The following is a 13,223-nucleotide window of genomic DNA, read 5'->3' as shown; positions in this document are numbered from 1 at the left end:
CCAGCCGGCACTCAGAAACAATTCAGAAAAGGTATTATCTACCAGATTCTACTTTTACTGCTTACATAGGTTAAGGAAGCAAGTCTGGCAAAAAATTACACCCAAGACATGCATGAAAAAAGTGAAAAAGTTAAATCAGTGTCCATAAATGCATCACTCAGGGCTGCTACCAGGATGTCATCTCTCCCGAAGGTGCTTCTGTAGAAGAATCCTGGACAAGTCATTTAACCTCTCTAAACTGGACAAACCTTGAAAGCCCTTTCAGTTCTAACATTGTAGGGGTTCAAACTCGAGCTAAGGCCACCAACCAAAAGTGACACTGGGATGGGGAACAGGCCAAGAGGATGGTGAAGGTGTCCACTGTAGAAGTGGTTTCAACCAACATGGCTCTTTAATTGTGTCAGGCCAAAGACAAGGATCCATCACTCTGCTTTATTCTTGGTGATCTGAACTACTCCCTGCCCATCTTTTTCTCACCACTGTCATGTCAATATTTTTTTGGGGGGGGGGAAGTTTCTCACATAAGTTTAGGTGGTTTTCCTTGTTTTTGGTAAGAAGAGTCACATCAGACTCCAGCCAAGAAAGAGAGGGAGCTGGGGGAAAGAAGGCAGGAGGCCAGGGGTGGATGGAATGTGGGAAGCCTCACAAAGCAGCAGCAGAAACAGGGACAGCCACTGTCTCCAGTTTCCCCTGAACCCTGGGAAAATAAGCCATGACTCACCTCCTTTTTCAAGCTTCCCGGCCAAGAGTTTAAAGCCGATAAGCAGCTCCTTATGGTCTACTTTGGTTATTCATTTACTTTATATGGAGGCACATCTTTAAGACAACATCTTCTTTTCTTTAGGTATTGTGCCTCATACAGCCCGCAGTTAGGAAGAATGTCCCTGTCATTTCAGTCATTTGCTGCCTGAGCACCATCAGGGGTCTTAAAAACGCTGAGCTGAGGTCATGCACAGATACATCCATGTCTTAAACTGTAAAAATAAAGGTTGCAAAGTTTTAAGGGCTGATTAGAAGTACCTCCAGCCATGGAAGGAAGGAGGCAGCGTATGCTGAGCTAAACTGGGCAGAGTCCAAACCTTGGGTTCTGCCATTGCCTTTGCCTTCAATCAGCCTGACCTCCGAGCCCCAGTCCCACTTCCACAAAAGGACAAGGTGAGATAATTTCCAAAAGTTTTAATTAAGCGCTACTTGAAGCTTCCCTGTTTACAGCTTCAAAGTGAAATCCATCTTTGAGAAAAGACCATCCATGGCTTGGGAAACAGGCAACAGGCTGGTGAGAGCAGAGCTCGTGGGGCCCATTTCCTTCCGGGAAACCTGTGAGCCAAAGACATCGTTGTGTGTAAAGTGACAGTGACACTTCAGTAACTTTTTCAAAATCTCCTGCCACCAAAGATTATTTTCTTGTTTTAATCTTCCTAAAGACTAGAGAGCCCAGCCCTGTCAGCTGACAGGAGCTGGTGCTGTCCCAGGGGCTCCACACCTTTTACTGCCAACCATCCTTTATTACCCCCCACCCACCCACCCACCCACCCAGGCTTTCTCCTTCCTTCTAGTCCATGTTTCATCTTAGCAACCTATAAAAAAATATAGCTGATTACGACTAACTCTGGGCATCTTATTTTGAAAGACTCAATATGGGGAAAAGTCACTTGGTGTTGAACACCTCTGTGTCAGACCCTGTACCAGGCTCTATACGGATTTCATCTAACTCAACCCCACAACAACCCACTGAAGTAGTCCTACCACCACGATAAGGAGATGGATTAGGAGACCTGGAGAGGTTGAGTGACTTGCTCAAGGTCACATAGCTTGCAAGCGGCAGGGACAATACTAGAACCCAGATTTATACCACAAAGCCTCTAGTGGGGTTTTTTAAACAGTTTTATTTAGATACAATTTGCAGGCCATACAAATCATTCAAGTGAGTGTACAATTCAATGGCGTTTAATATATTCATAGATCCATGCAACCATCGCCATGGTCAATTCTAGACTGTTTTCATCACCTCAAAAAACAAAAAAAAAGCATACCTATTATTAATTATCACCTTCCTATCTCTCTGTTCCCCTCAACTCCCAGGCCCAGGCAACCACTAATCTACTTTCTGTCTCCACAACTTTGCTCATTCTGGAGTGTCATAGAAAATGGATCATGTAATACATGGTTCCTTGGGACTGACTTCTTTCATTTTGTGTCATGTTTGCAAGGAAAGCCTGCACTCTTAACTCCAAGGTACACGGCCTCGGTGAAGGGACCGTGAAGGTGCGGACAACATGTCATGAGGGAAAAGCCTGGTGAAATCTATGGCTTTTAGCAGCAGCAGAGATTGTAGGAAGATAAGACAAATGTTTTCAGGGACCCTTGGATCACTTGGGGCAAATGGGCAGCAGATAACAAGCAGACGGACTTCAGCCTGGTCTAAGAAAGGACTCACAATGAACCTGACTAGGTCCACAGACGAAGGGGCTGAATGACCCTCTGTGAAGGAAGCCACAGCAGCAATGCTCCCCTTACTGGGTGGGAGGCCAGCCTATAATGGCCAGTGACCCATCCACACCCAAGACTAATTTGTTTGGTTCTGCCAAATTCACATTAGTAAAAGAAGAAGGGGTTAAAAATGGAAAGTCTGCTCTGATTTAGTTTAATGAAACTAGTCCTCTCTGAGTAGTTTTGTTCACTGAATTCATCCCACGGCTGTGTGCTCAGCTGGACTAGAAGTGAATACCAGCCAAATATTTGCTTGTCTCATTTCCCTGTGGTTTCTGTGAGGCTTCAACAATTGATGACTCTTTGAACATCAAAGGAATTCACCACTTGAAGCTCCAGATCAGGCCTAATCTGGTATACTATTTATTACTTGGTCTTAGAATCAGGGTACCTAGCTCCACCTTTCCAGGTATCAACTAATTTTTAAAAATATCTTCTAGATGACTTGAGGATAATTTCTTCATGCCTGGAACCAATTTTACAGCAATATAATAACATAGTCAGTTTTTTTTTTTTAATTTTTTAAAGTGGGGGTTGGTAATTAAGTTTATCTATTTATTTACTAAAAACAATTTTTTTAATGGAGGTACCGGGGATAGAACCCAGGACCTCGTGTATGCTAAGCCTATGCTCTACCACTGAGCTATACCCCCCCTACAGTTAGTTTAATGTATGAACTCAATCCAGTCTGCAAACAGCATTTTTGTCTGCATTTTTCCTTTTCTAATGGGTCATTATATTATATCAAATTATGTCCACCCCTTTTCTACAGAAATGGCTCTTCTTAGCCTATCTTATCTAAGTCCAGCTACTTAGGTAAATACTTGCCCACAAATGGCCAAACATTTAAAAGGTATAGAGTTCAATAATACTGTCTGATTAAGCAACACCAACTTGACATTAATGATCTTCCATTCAATTATTTCAAGTCAACAGAGATTGCCTCATGTATACTGCTCAGGTCAAGGGGAGAATTAGGGCAAGGTGGATTCTCATTTTTGACAGGATAATCTCTGGATAATCTTGACACCTATTTTGGGAATAACAGATGGGGTTCTAAATGGATTGCTCCTCAAGTTCTCCCAAAAGTCCAGTTTGTGAGGCTTAAACTCGATGGTGTGTATGCAAGTCTCTGAATGGGCAAACGCAACCACACCATCTTCTAGTAATCCTCACCTGCATCAAACACAAGCCCCTTGGGAGAGCCTCACAAGCCTGAGCTAAAGAAACAACTGTTGACATGTAACACAGCTTGTGTTCTTTCCTTAACTGGCTGCCCGAGTTCTAACCTATGTTATTGTTTGTTTTCAGAAAAACATTTTGTTTGGTCACGTGGAAATGCCTTAAATAGGCAATGCTATAATTAGCTCTAGCTGAAGTCTCATCTCTTAAAGTTGCTACTGTTGTCGTCATCTTTTTTCTTTCCTTAGTAAACTCTTCCCTTCTTTTGTCCCCGAACAGGCTTCGTGCTCACATGCCCTTTACAAAGAAAATTTCCCTGGCTGGCTGCCACTGGTTTCTTTGCCCACTGCCATTTTAAGTATATTTTCCTCGACTGTCCCCATTTCTTCTGAAACAAAGGCAGATGCCCAAACCTGCTGGTTTATTTCTAAAGAAAACTTGACCCAAAGGTTGTAACCTAGCAGGAGGCTTTGTACAGTCACAAGGCCTGGGTTCATCCATCACCTACTGAAAAGCACTCAGTAGGTGATAGCTGATTCCTGTGCAAACCCGAGCCTCTCCGACTGGTCCTACAGGGTCACACAAAGAAGCTGCCAAAGTTTGATGCTGTGGTTTTCAATACCTATTCCTGAGGCACAGAACCCATTTCGAACTGAACGGCCCTCCAGATTCTTTTTTGCCTTTGCTAGCTCTGTAAAACTGCAGCACAACTTTTTCTGCATTGTAGCTAATACTGATACTACTGCAACAGGAAGTGGTGGTGGTGGGGGTCAGGAGGCAGGCTGTCTTCCTGTTGCCCAGCTATTTACAAAAAGGAAGGTTCTTTCTTTAATTCTTAAACTGTTTGCCACAGAACTGACCTGTGCTCCTCCACAGGTAATAACTGAATAAAATGGATCATTCCCAAGCTCTCAAAGCTGTATAATTTCCCATTCAAGGCTGAAAGAGTTGTAGAAACAGAGTCCATACTAAATCCACACACCAAAAGAATAAAAGAGAATTGTTTTAGATCATAGAACTTAGAGCTAAAGATTTTAGAGCCAATGTGACCCCAAAGGGCTAGGCTCCCTTTGGTTAATCAAAAAGGTTTTCCTTTCAACACTGGAAAGAAAAATGATCACTTTCTCCTTATTTGTCCTCAGAAATTTACTGCCCCCAAAATGGATTAAGATCACTATCAAACGTGCCACAAATTGAAAAAACACTGTGATTCCCAGTTGAGGCACAAAGCATGGTATAAACACCAAATACACCCCCACAGCCAGATGCCCTCAACATGCCTAGTGGCATATACAATGTGGTAGGTTCATAAAAGCAGAAAGGTTCACCTAGGCCCACACCTTCCTGAGCCCACAAGGCACAGACCCTCTGAGTTTAGCCATCCTGTCTTTCCAAGTGATTTATTCATCAGTCATGGATGAGAAAATATCCAGCTCACATCATTTTCTATGAAACACACTTTAAAAAAATTTTTTAAACTTGTTTCTAAGGCTCTTGGACTTAACCCAATGATTTTATCTTGCACAGTGTTATACTTGGTCTTCCTAGGCTCATCCTAAGCAGGTGAAATATCTTGGATGTTGATCCAAGATATCTTGGACATGAGTTAAAAACACTTTACGTACACCTACTTGACAAATTGGCTTAATTCACTGGCATTTTACCAGATTTTTTTTCACACTTAGCCATGAGAGATTCTCTAATTGTGGTATGTATAAATGGACCAAAGGAACTAACCTAGAAGAAAAACAGGTTACTAGGTAAAGTACTTGGTATTCCTCCTCCAGGTTATAAATCAGGTTAAGCCACAGTAAATGAAATACATGGAAAAGGGTAGCTACAACTAAAAAGTCACATAGAAAAACATATGAGAAGCAGGGCAAGAAACAGCCTCTGCTAGAGGTTTTTATATAAAAAGGACAGCACCTCTCTGTCCCCTTCCCCCTTGGCCAGGAGCCCACTCCAGGACAAGAGTAACAATATCCCTCCTAGGTGGACCACACTTTTACCTTTAGGAAGAATTTCCCCCTAGAAGCTTTCACTTTAATCTGCAGCCCTGTAGACCACAATCCCACCTCCTGGATAAGCATGTCAGTGGGGATGAGTCTAACTACCCACATGTCACCAATCTGCCTGAAACCCCAGTTCCCATTTTTTTTCCAACTCCCACATGTTTCTGAGAGGAACCAGATCAGGGCCCACGGATGGTATGGATATGAGAGAGGAAGGAGGGGTGCCCCTGGAAGAGGATGGATGAAACCATTTAATGGTGGCTAGAGGGAACATCAAAGCTTAACCCTGAGGTCAGAGGTGACATAGGGCAGACTCTTGAGACTTGGCCTTCTACTTTGAGGAAAGCCCGAGCAAGAAGGGACTTTTCTACCAACAGAATACCCAGGGGGTGACCACCTGTACCCAGTAAGAGCCTTTCCCCCAGACCCAAGCGCTCACAGAGATTAAGTTCCACTCCCACCAGGGCATAAGTGGGGTGTCCATCTGTCACCCAGAGGGTTCCAGCTAGCCCGTGAGGTCGTCCACCAAGCCTGCCAAGATCCAAGGGGCTGCCCAAGAAGCCGGTGGTGCAGACCAGACCTATCACCTGGACCTCCCGGAGATGCTGGGGCGCAAAGGGGTACCCTCCCCGCCCACGCAAACGGTGCGCGTTGTCTACCTGGAGCTCGCCCTCGGTGCGATGCAGTCCCAGGCGCCGAAGCCCCACAGCCAGGTCGTTGACACACAGGCCGCCGTCGCGGTTGACGTCGAGAGTCTGGAAGAGGCTCCACAGGCGCAGTCGGTGGTCCGGGCCCCCGCAGACGGCGCCGCCGCACGGGTCCACGGACGCCGGCGACGAGGCGGACGACGAGGCGGCGGCTGCGGCGTCCGGCGGCGGGGAAGCCACGCAGCGGCACAACACACTGCTCACCATCGGGCGCGAGGCAGGGGCGACGGGCGCGGGGCGGGAGCGGCGGGACGGCGGGGAGAGCACGGAAGACACGCGGGTGTCCTCAGACGGCTAGCGCGGGCTGGGAAAAGCCGGCAAGCTGGAGGGATGGGCCGCTTCCGGGAGCCCCGCCCCGCCGCACGCCGCCTGGGTGGCTCCGCCCCCAGGCAGGACGCAGGCCAGTCACAGACCCGGACGGCACCCCTTAGGGGCGGAGCCTCTCCGAGGACTGCCCACGCAGCCTTAGACTACCCGGATCAATAGAGAGGGCGGGGCGATCCCCTCTCAGTCTCGGGCCGATTCAAACTGAGGGAGGTGGGGATTGGCTGAGCCGGGCCGGAGAGAGGCGATCACGCAGTGATAGGCAGAAGTTTTGTGATTGGCAGGCGGAAGGACCCCGCGTCCCAGTTCCATTGGAAAGCACTGTTTAGACAGTGGCATCGTAAGGATGGGAGGAGCTGTCGTGTACGGGGAGATCTTGATCTCCGGCGGCAAATAGGATTTACGTGAGGAGCAATTGTGAACTGTGGTTGTAAGGCAGAGTCTGCGCCCTTGGGTGGAATTAAAAATTAATTGGCCAACGGCTTAAGGCCGAAAGCACTAGGGATCCTTAGGAGGCCGGGTCTGGGTAATCTAACTCCCTAAACCACCAATAAAATAGCTGAATTTAACGGCATAAAAGTCGTAATACTGATGATTAAACGACAGAACGATTTTCCAATGGAACTGAGTAAAGGCTAAGTTGGGTGGAACGCTCTGCAGCGACAGACACATCTTTAGACCAATGATCAGACCAATTACAATAAGCAGGCGTGCCCTTTAGCTGAGCGACAGATCAAGGGAACCAGTGATCGACCTGATATCTGAGCCGCGACCAACAGGGAGGGCGGATTCCCTTGAAGAGGCTCTGGGAGGCGGGACGAGGGGAAGTGGGCGGATCTCCGCACACCCCGGCGGAAGAGGCAGATTCAGGAAGCCATTACGCAGCTGGCTGGCAGGGGCTGAGCCGGTCGGGGCTGGGCCCTACGCACTTTGCGTAGCGAGGGGGGTTACCAAAGGCCTGGTGCTTGGCCCTGGGCAAGCCCGGCCTATCCCCCGTAGAGGGGGGGTGGGTGAGGAGCGAGGCTGAGGAAGAAGAGAAGGGGAATTGGGGCCGTTAGGGGATTATAATTTCTTTAAAAAGCAGGGTTGGGAGAGGTCATGGCCGTCCCAGCCAAGAAGAGGAAGATGAACTTCTCTGAGCGAGAGGTGGAGATCATCGTGGAGGAGTTGGAACTGAAGAAGCACCTGCTGGTGAACCACTTCAACGCTGGGGTCCCTCTGGCTGCAAAGAGCGCGGCGTGGCACAGCATCCTGAGAAGGGTCAACGCCGTGGCCACCTGCCGCAGGGAGCTGCCTGAGGTCAAGAAGAAGTGGTCTGACCTTAAGACCGAGGTCCGTCGCAAGGTTGCCCAGGTCCGGGCGGCCGTGGAGGGTGGTGAGGCCCCAGGGCCCACTGAGGAAGACGGAGCTGGTGGGCCTGGGACAGGTGGGGGTAGTGGCGGCGGTGGCCCTGCTGTAGCCCCAGTACTGCTCACCCCCATGCAACAGCGCATCTGCAACCTGCTGGGCGAGGCCACCATCATCAGCCTGCCCAGCACCACAGAGATCCACCCCGTGGCCCTTGGACCCACGGCCACTGCAGCCGCAGCCACGGTCACCCTGACACAGAGTGAGTGACCTCTCCCGCCCAGTCCGGCGTGCCTAAATGGGAAGGGCCAGCAAGAGCTGGGGCAGCCCAGGGAAGGTTGGCCGCTAAGGGTCAGAGGTCAGATGGGAGTCTTGGAAGACCATGAGGCCTTCCAAGAGCTTCTCCAGACAGAAGTGATCTTATTCTCTCTGGGACTTCCTCAGCACACAGTCTGGACTTCTGACAGGCTGGCTTGCTCTCCAGTGTTTTGCCACCATTCAAGTCCATGACTGAACCATGTGGTCCTTGAAGACAGAGACCATGTTTATATCCCTACAGGACTTATCACAGGGCCTGGCACATACTAGGCCATATTTGTTGAATGAATAGGTAGATGGACATCGATTCTGGACAAAGACATTCCGGTTTTCAGTGTGGTGAATATTTATCAGGCACTGCTGAGGAACTTGTTGTTAATCTGTTCCCGCATTCCCTCATCAAACATCAGTGCAATTCTGTGCCAAACCCTGTGCTTAGCACTGGGATTATCAAGGTGTCTAAGAGATAGGCTGGTTATATTCTAGTCAGACAGTTAAGACACATGTATGAATAACTGCACCGTCAGTTGGGAGAACCTAAGGACTCAAAAGAGAAAGGGGGCTTCCTGGTGGGGGTGGGGGCACACAGTTGTCGCTGGCATTAAAGGATGGAGAAGACTGATCTTTCCCCCACGTGTGGAGACCCAAACAGCCCAGTCAGAGTACCTTTAAAGGTTCTCAGCTACAAATGACAACAGAACTCGCTTTGGTTGGAATTTTTAGTTCAGATAAGGGTTTGAACCAGTGACTGTTAACTGCTTTTTGTGATGGGCTGGAAACTGTATCACTCAGTGATTCCCAATAGGGCTTGAGGGAACTGGGTGTGTGTGTGAGTGCCATCCCCCTGTGATGTCATATTTCTCAAGGACATTGAGGTGGGAAAGAAGATCAAACACTCGTCTACATCAGTTGCTGTTCTGGAACAGGCAGGGCCTTTAGGTATTTCATTGACCAAGGTGGTCAAGGAGATGGGGAGGCATTTACTAGGTACTTCAGCTCCTGCTGCCCCACTCCCATCTCCTTTTTTGCTTGGCCATGAAAGACATGGAAGTCAAGAAAGCAGCGAAGGAGGTAGGTCTAGTGTGGCTGCAAACAGTTCCTGTAGAGAATCCCATCCAGGATGCCTGCTGTGTGCTGGCACTTCAGGGGACATGTGGCCCCGCCTTTATTAGCCAGAAATGGCCCAGTGGAGGGGTTATGAGCACATTAGACTTTGATATTAGGGAGACCTGGATTTGCTTCCTGGACCTGCTAAATGAGCTGTGTGACCTTAGGCAAGGCACTCCATGTTTGAGTCTATCTCTTCGTCTCTGAAAATGACCTCTGGATGTCATTATGAAGATTCGTGGAGCTAATGAGTACAAAGGGTTAGCACAGTGCCTGGCACATAGTGGTGCTCTACATTTTTGGCTGGTCTTAGTATTAGCATCTTTGCTTTTGCCAGATCTGGGGCTGGCCCTTTGGTTATTAAGTAGATTAAGATTCTAACCCCCTTAGATTCTAGATTTATACACGAAAGGCTGTAAAGCTAGAGGAGACCTGAATTCCCCAGAACAGGGCTTAATGGCCTCGTCCCCACCCCACATGGCCAGCCTCACTCTTTCTAGAAAGTGACCTGCCCCTGCCTTTGCTCTCTCTCTCCCACAGTCCCCGCAGAGACCACCTATCACACGCTGGAGGAGGGAGTGGTAGAGTACTGCACGGCCGAGGCCCCCCCGCCCCTGCCGGCCGAGGCCCCAGTGGAGATGATGACCCAGCACACGGACGCCTCGGTCAAGCCACAGGCGCTCAAGAGCCGCATAGCCCTCAACTCAGCCAAGCTGATCCAGGAGCAGCGGGTCACCAACCTACACGTGAAGGAGATTGCCCAGCACCTGGAGCAGCAGAACGACCTGCTGCAGATGATCCGCCGCTCCCAGGAGGTGCAGGCCTGCGCCCAGGAGCGCCAGGCTCAGGCCATGGAGGGTACCCAGGCAGCCCTGAGCGTCCTCATCCAGGTCCTCCGGCCCATGATCAAGGATTTCCGCCGCTACCTGCAGAGCAACATGCCTAACCCCACCTCTGCCTCTGACCCTGGACAAGTGGCCCAGAATGGGCAGCCAGACAGCATCATCCAGTGAGGGCCGGGGGTCGAGCCAACCTTCCGCTGTGATTGGATGACACCGCCATGGTCTTGTAAGTGGGCTGTGCGATTGGCCTTAGGCTAGGGCCGGCCATGTGGACAACTCCCAATGTGAGAGACATTTAGGGGTCCACTGTTTCTGAGAAATGAAGAAGAAATTGTTGGGTTCCTGGGACCCCAACTCTCTTACCCCCACCCCTGGAACTGTCCTGCTAACAACCTGAAGATTGGGTAGGTGGGGGTCAGGCGCTGGTGATGGGGCCCACGTTGTCATGAGCCAGGGCTTGTGACATGACCCAGACTCAGACCAGAACAACTACAGGGAAGGCCGTCACTGGGGGCCGTCTCACAGCCGAGGGTCTGTGCTGAGATACCCGCTGCCCCACCCAGGTGCCGTCCTTTCAGTAAGATGTCCGTGGTGCTGGCAGTGGCACTTCTTCCTCCCTTGGGAGGCAGAGTGACTGGTGGGCCTGAGGAGGAAACCCCACCCTTATCTCCTTCTCACTGTGCCTCAGTTCTCAGGGGACTCTAGTTAATGCCATGCTCTCCCCCAACCCCACCACACCCAGGCACAGCTGGGTGAGCTGCCCCTGCTGTGCACCCAGGCTGTGGCCTGCCGCAGTGCCGGGTGCGGTGGGGACAGCTTGGCCGCCATCTGGTCTTCCACTGCGTCCTTGGGCAGCCCTTTGGTGGTTTGTCCCGACAGCTTTGACTCAGGTCAAGCATCAGGCTTTGGGTGCTGTAAATGTTACTTCCTGCCCCACTGCAGTGGGTCTGAGGCTTCTTCCAGAAGGCTTCCTGGAAGCCAGTTGTATTTATTCTGTACATGGACCCCTCTGGGAAAACCTATAGGACCTCTGAGGGCAGCTCAGACCCCACCCTTCCTCCTTTCCTCTTTACTGACTGTGCGTTTCCAAAACTCAGTGCAGAAAAAAGCCTGCCCAGTATCGTATCACATCCTGGACTCCTTTCTCACATCATTCAGCGCCTCATGCTTTTGCGAGACCCTCACTGATGGGTTGGGTGAATCTGGAGGCCTGATTGGCCCTGAATGTGCAGCGTGGGAGAGTTGAAGCTGACCTAAGAAGTGGGATCTTGGACTTCTGTGCTCGGGGAAGAGCAGACCAACCTCAGAGTGCTGAAGGAAGTGGCGTTCCCGGTTCTGTTCTGATGCTTTCTCCCCATTTGTACAGACTTTACCCGGATGGCATTTGTCTGTTTCATTTTCAGAATCACCATCGAGACCCTTGCATCTTCCCCAGTCATTTCCCAAGTTTGCCATTTTGTTGCCAATGCCTTGGCTACACGTGACCGATAGTTACAACTCGAGGCTCCAGATCTCAGCTAAATAATGAAGGTGCTGCCCTTCTGGGCACGTTTAGAATCGCTCAGCTCCACTGTCGCAATTACGGGAAGATGCCCCCAAAGACGATTGAGCAGTGACTTCTACACCACCAACCTCTCTGTGGGGGACGTGTGCAGTGCCAGCTACAGGGCAATGGAGAGGAATCAGGCTGGTGAGGGAGTTGGGTGGCAGCCTGTCTAGAAAGCGGCGGCCCCTGGCAGCCTGGGCACCCACCCTCCATGGAGTCTGCTGGCTCCGGCAGAGAAGCTTCAGGGACTCCCTGAGGGTTTGCAGCTTGGTTTGGTTACTTTCTGGGATTGGCAATCTGAACCAATGTTGTGTCTGTTCCAATTGGGTATAAAGAGGAGGTTTAGATCACTTAAACTGACTGGTTCTTTCCAGGTCATAATTTTAAATTAAAGAAATACCACTTTTTAAAAAAAATACACATATCTGTGTCTTCACTGGTTATATATGGAAGAGGTATGGGCTTGCCAAGAGCAAGGGCCGGCACACTATGTCGCACAGGTCAAATCTGGCCCCCCACCTGTCTTCGTAAATAAAGTTTTATTGGAACACAGCCATACCCCTTCATTTACTTAATGTCTGGTTGCTTTTCTGCTACAACAGCAGAGTTGAGTAGTTGGGACAGAGACGTCTGGGCCATGAGCCAACAGTATTTACTCTCTGGTCCTTTCCAGAAAAGCCTGCCCATCCCTGGTTTAGGGCAGTGCTTCAGACTCTGGATGAGCATTACTTCGGGGTGTTTGTTATATATAACCAATTCCTGGCCTCATGCAAAACCTAGAAGAGACTCCTGGAGGGAGAGCTCTAAGAATATGCATTGTAAACAAGTTCTCTGGGTGATTCTCATTTTTCTGAAGATTAAGAACTTTGGCTCAGAGGCTAGACTTAAACTCAGCTGGAATCGGGATAATGCCCCCAGGGAGTGCTGGTTCTAGGAGTTTCTTCTGAACAGTTGAGAAGTCCTGCCAAGCAGAGATTCTCACTTAAGATGGGCCTTCATTCCGGAGGGAGCCCAGCCTTTCTGGACATGGTTATCACTCTCCAGTATTTAGTGATAATAAAACTGACAATTATTGAGCCCCTACTCTGGCCTTATAAGCATTACCTTATTGACTTCTTGCAACAGCCCCATGAATTAGGTACTAATGCTGTTTTCAGTTTACAGTTTACACTGAGGATCAGAGAGGTTAAACAACGTGCCTGAAGTCACACAGCTACATTATCCCCTGGAGTGTCCCATATTTTTAAATTGCTGTTCTGAACTCTTTTCTGTTTTTTAAACACCTTTGTTATGGTGTGATTCCTGTACAGTAAACTACACATTTTTGAGACGAACAATTTGATGAGTT

The 13,223-nt window shown here is 49.4% G+C and overlaps 2 protein-coding genes across 5 annotated transcripts in view; one reads left to right on the top strand and one right to left on the bottom strand.

Moving 5' to 3' along the window:
* The window catches only part of SLC25A25 (solute carrier family 25 member 25), a 31,145-nt gene extending 24,432 nt beyond the window's left edge, over positions 1–6,713 (bottom strand). Inside the window, exon 1 of one of the 4 annotated variants that reach the window (XM_074362317.1) lies at positions 6,344–6,713. In XM_074362317.1, coding sequence (XP_074218418.1) covers positions 6,344–6,598 — 255 coding nt within the window. In that variant the 5' untranslated portion in view covers positions 6,599–6,713. The remainder of the gene's footprint in view (positions 1–6,343) is intronic. The other 3 variants (XM_074362319.1, XM_074362318.1, XM_010951174.3) reach the window with 3 other exon arrangements.
* An 838-nt stretch (positions 6,714–7,551) lies between these two features.
* On the top strand, positions 7,552–12,427 carry NAIF1 (nuclear apoptosis inducing factor 1). The gene is made up of 2 exons (XM_010951168.3): positions 7,552–8,324; positions 10,028–12,427. The coding sequence occupies exons 1-2, from the start codon at positions 7,814–7,816 to the stop codon at positions 10,498–10,500; spliced, it is 984 nt and encodes a 327-aa protein (XP_010949470.1). The 5' UTR covers positions 7,552–7,813; the 3' UTR covers positions 10,501–12,427.
* Positions 12,428–13,223: the final 796 nt, after the last annotated feature.

The sequence above is a fragment of the Camelus bactrianus genome, chromosome 4 (genome assembly GCF_048773025.1).
Source record: "Camelus bactrianus isolate YW-2024 breed Bactrian camel chromosome 4, ASM4877302v1, whole genome shotgun sequence".
Classification (NCBI taxonomy): domain Eukaryota; kingdom Metazoa; phylum Chordata; class Mammalia; order Artiodactyla; family Camelidae; genus Camelus; species Camelus bactrianus.
Note: the sequence above shows the minus strand (reverse complement) of the source record. Positions and strands in the feature narration are given on the sequence as shown.

Coding starts and splice junctions, on each gene's coding strand:
- NAIF1 (XM_010951168.3), top strand. CDS start 7,814: ATGGCCGTCCCAGCCAAGAAGAGGAAGATGAACTTCTCTGAGCGAGAG. Junction 8,325..10,027: donor CACGGTCACCCTGACACAGA/GTGAGTGACCTC, acceptor TCTCTCCCACAG/TCCCCGCAGAGACCACCTAT.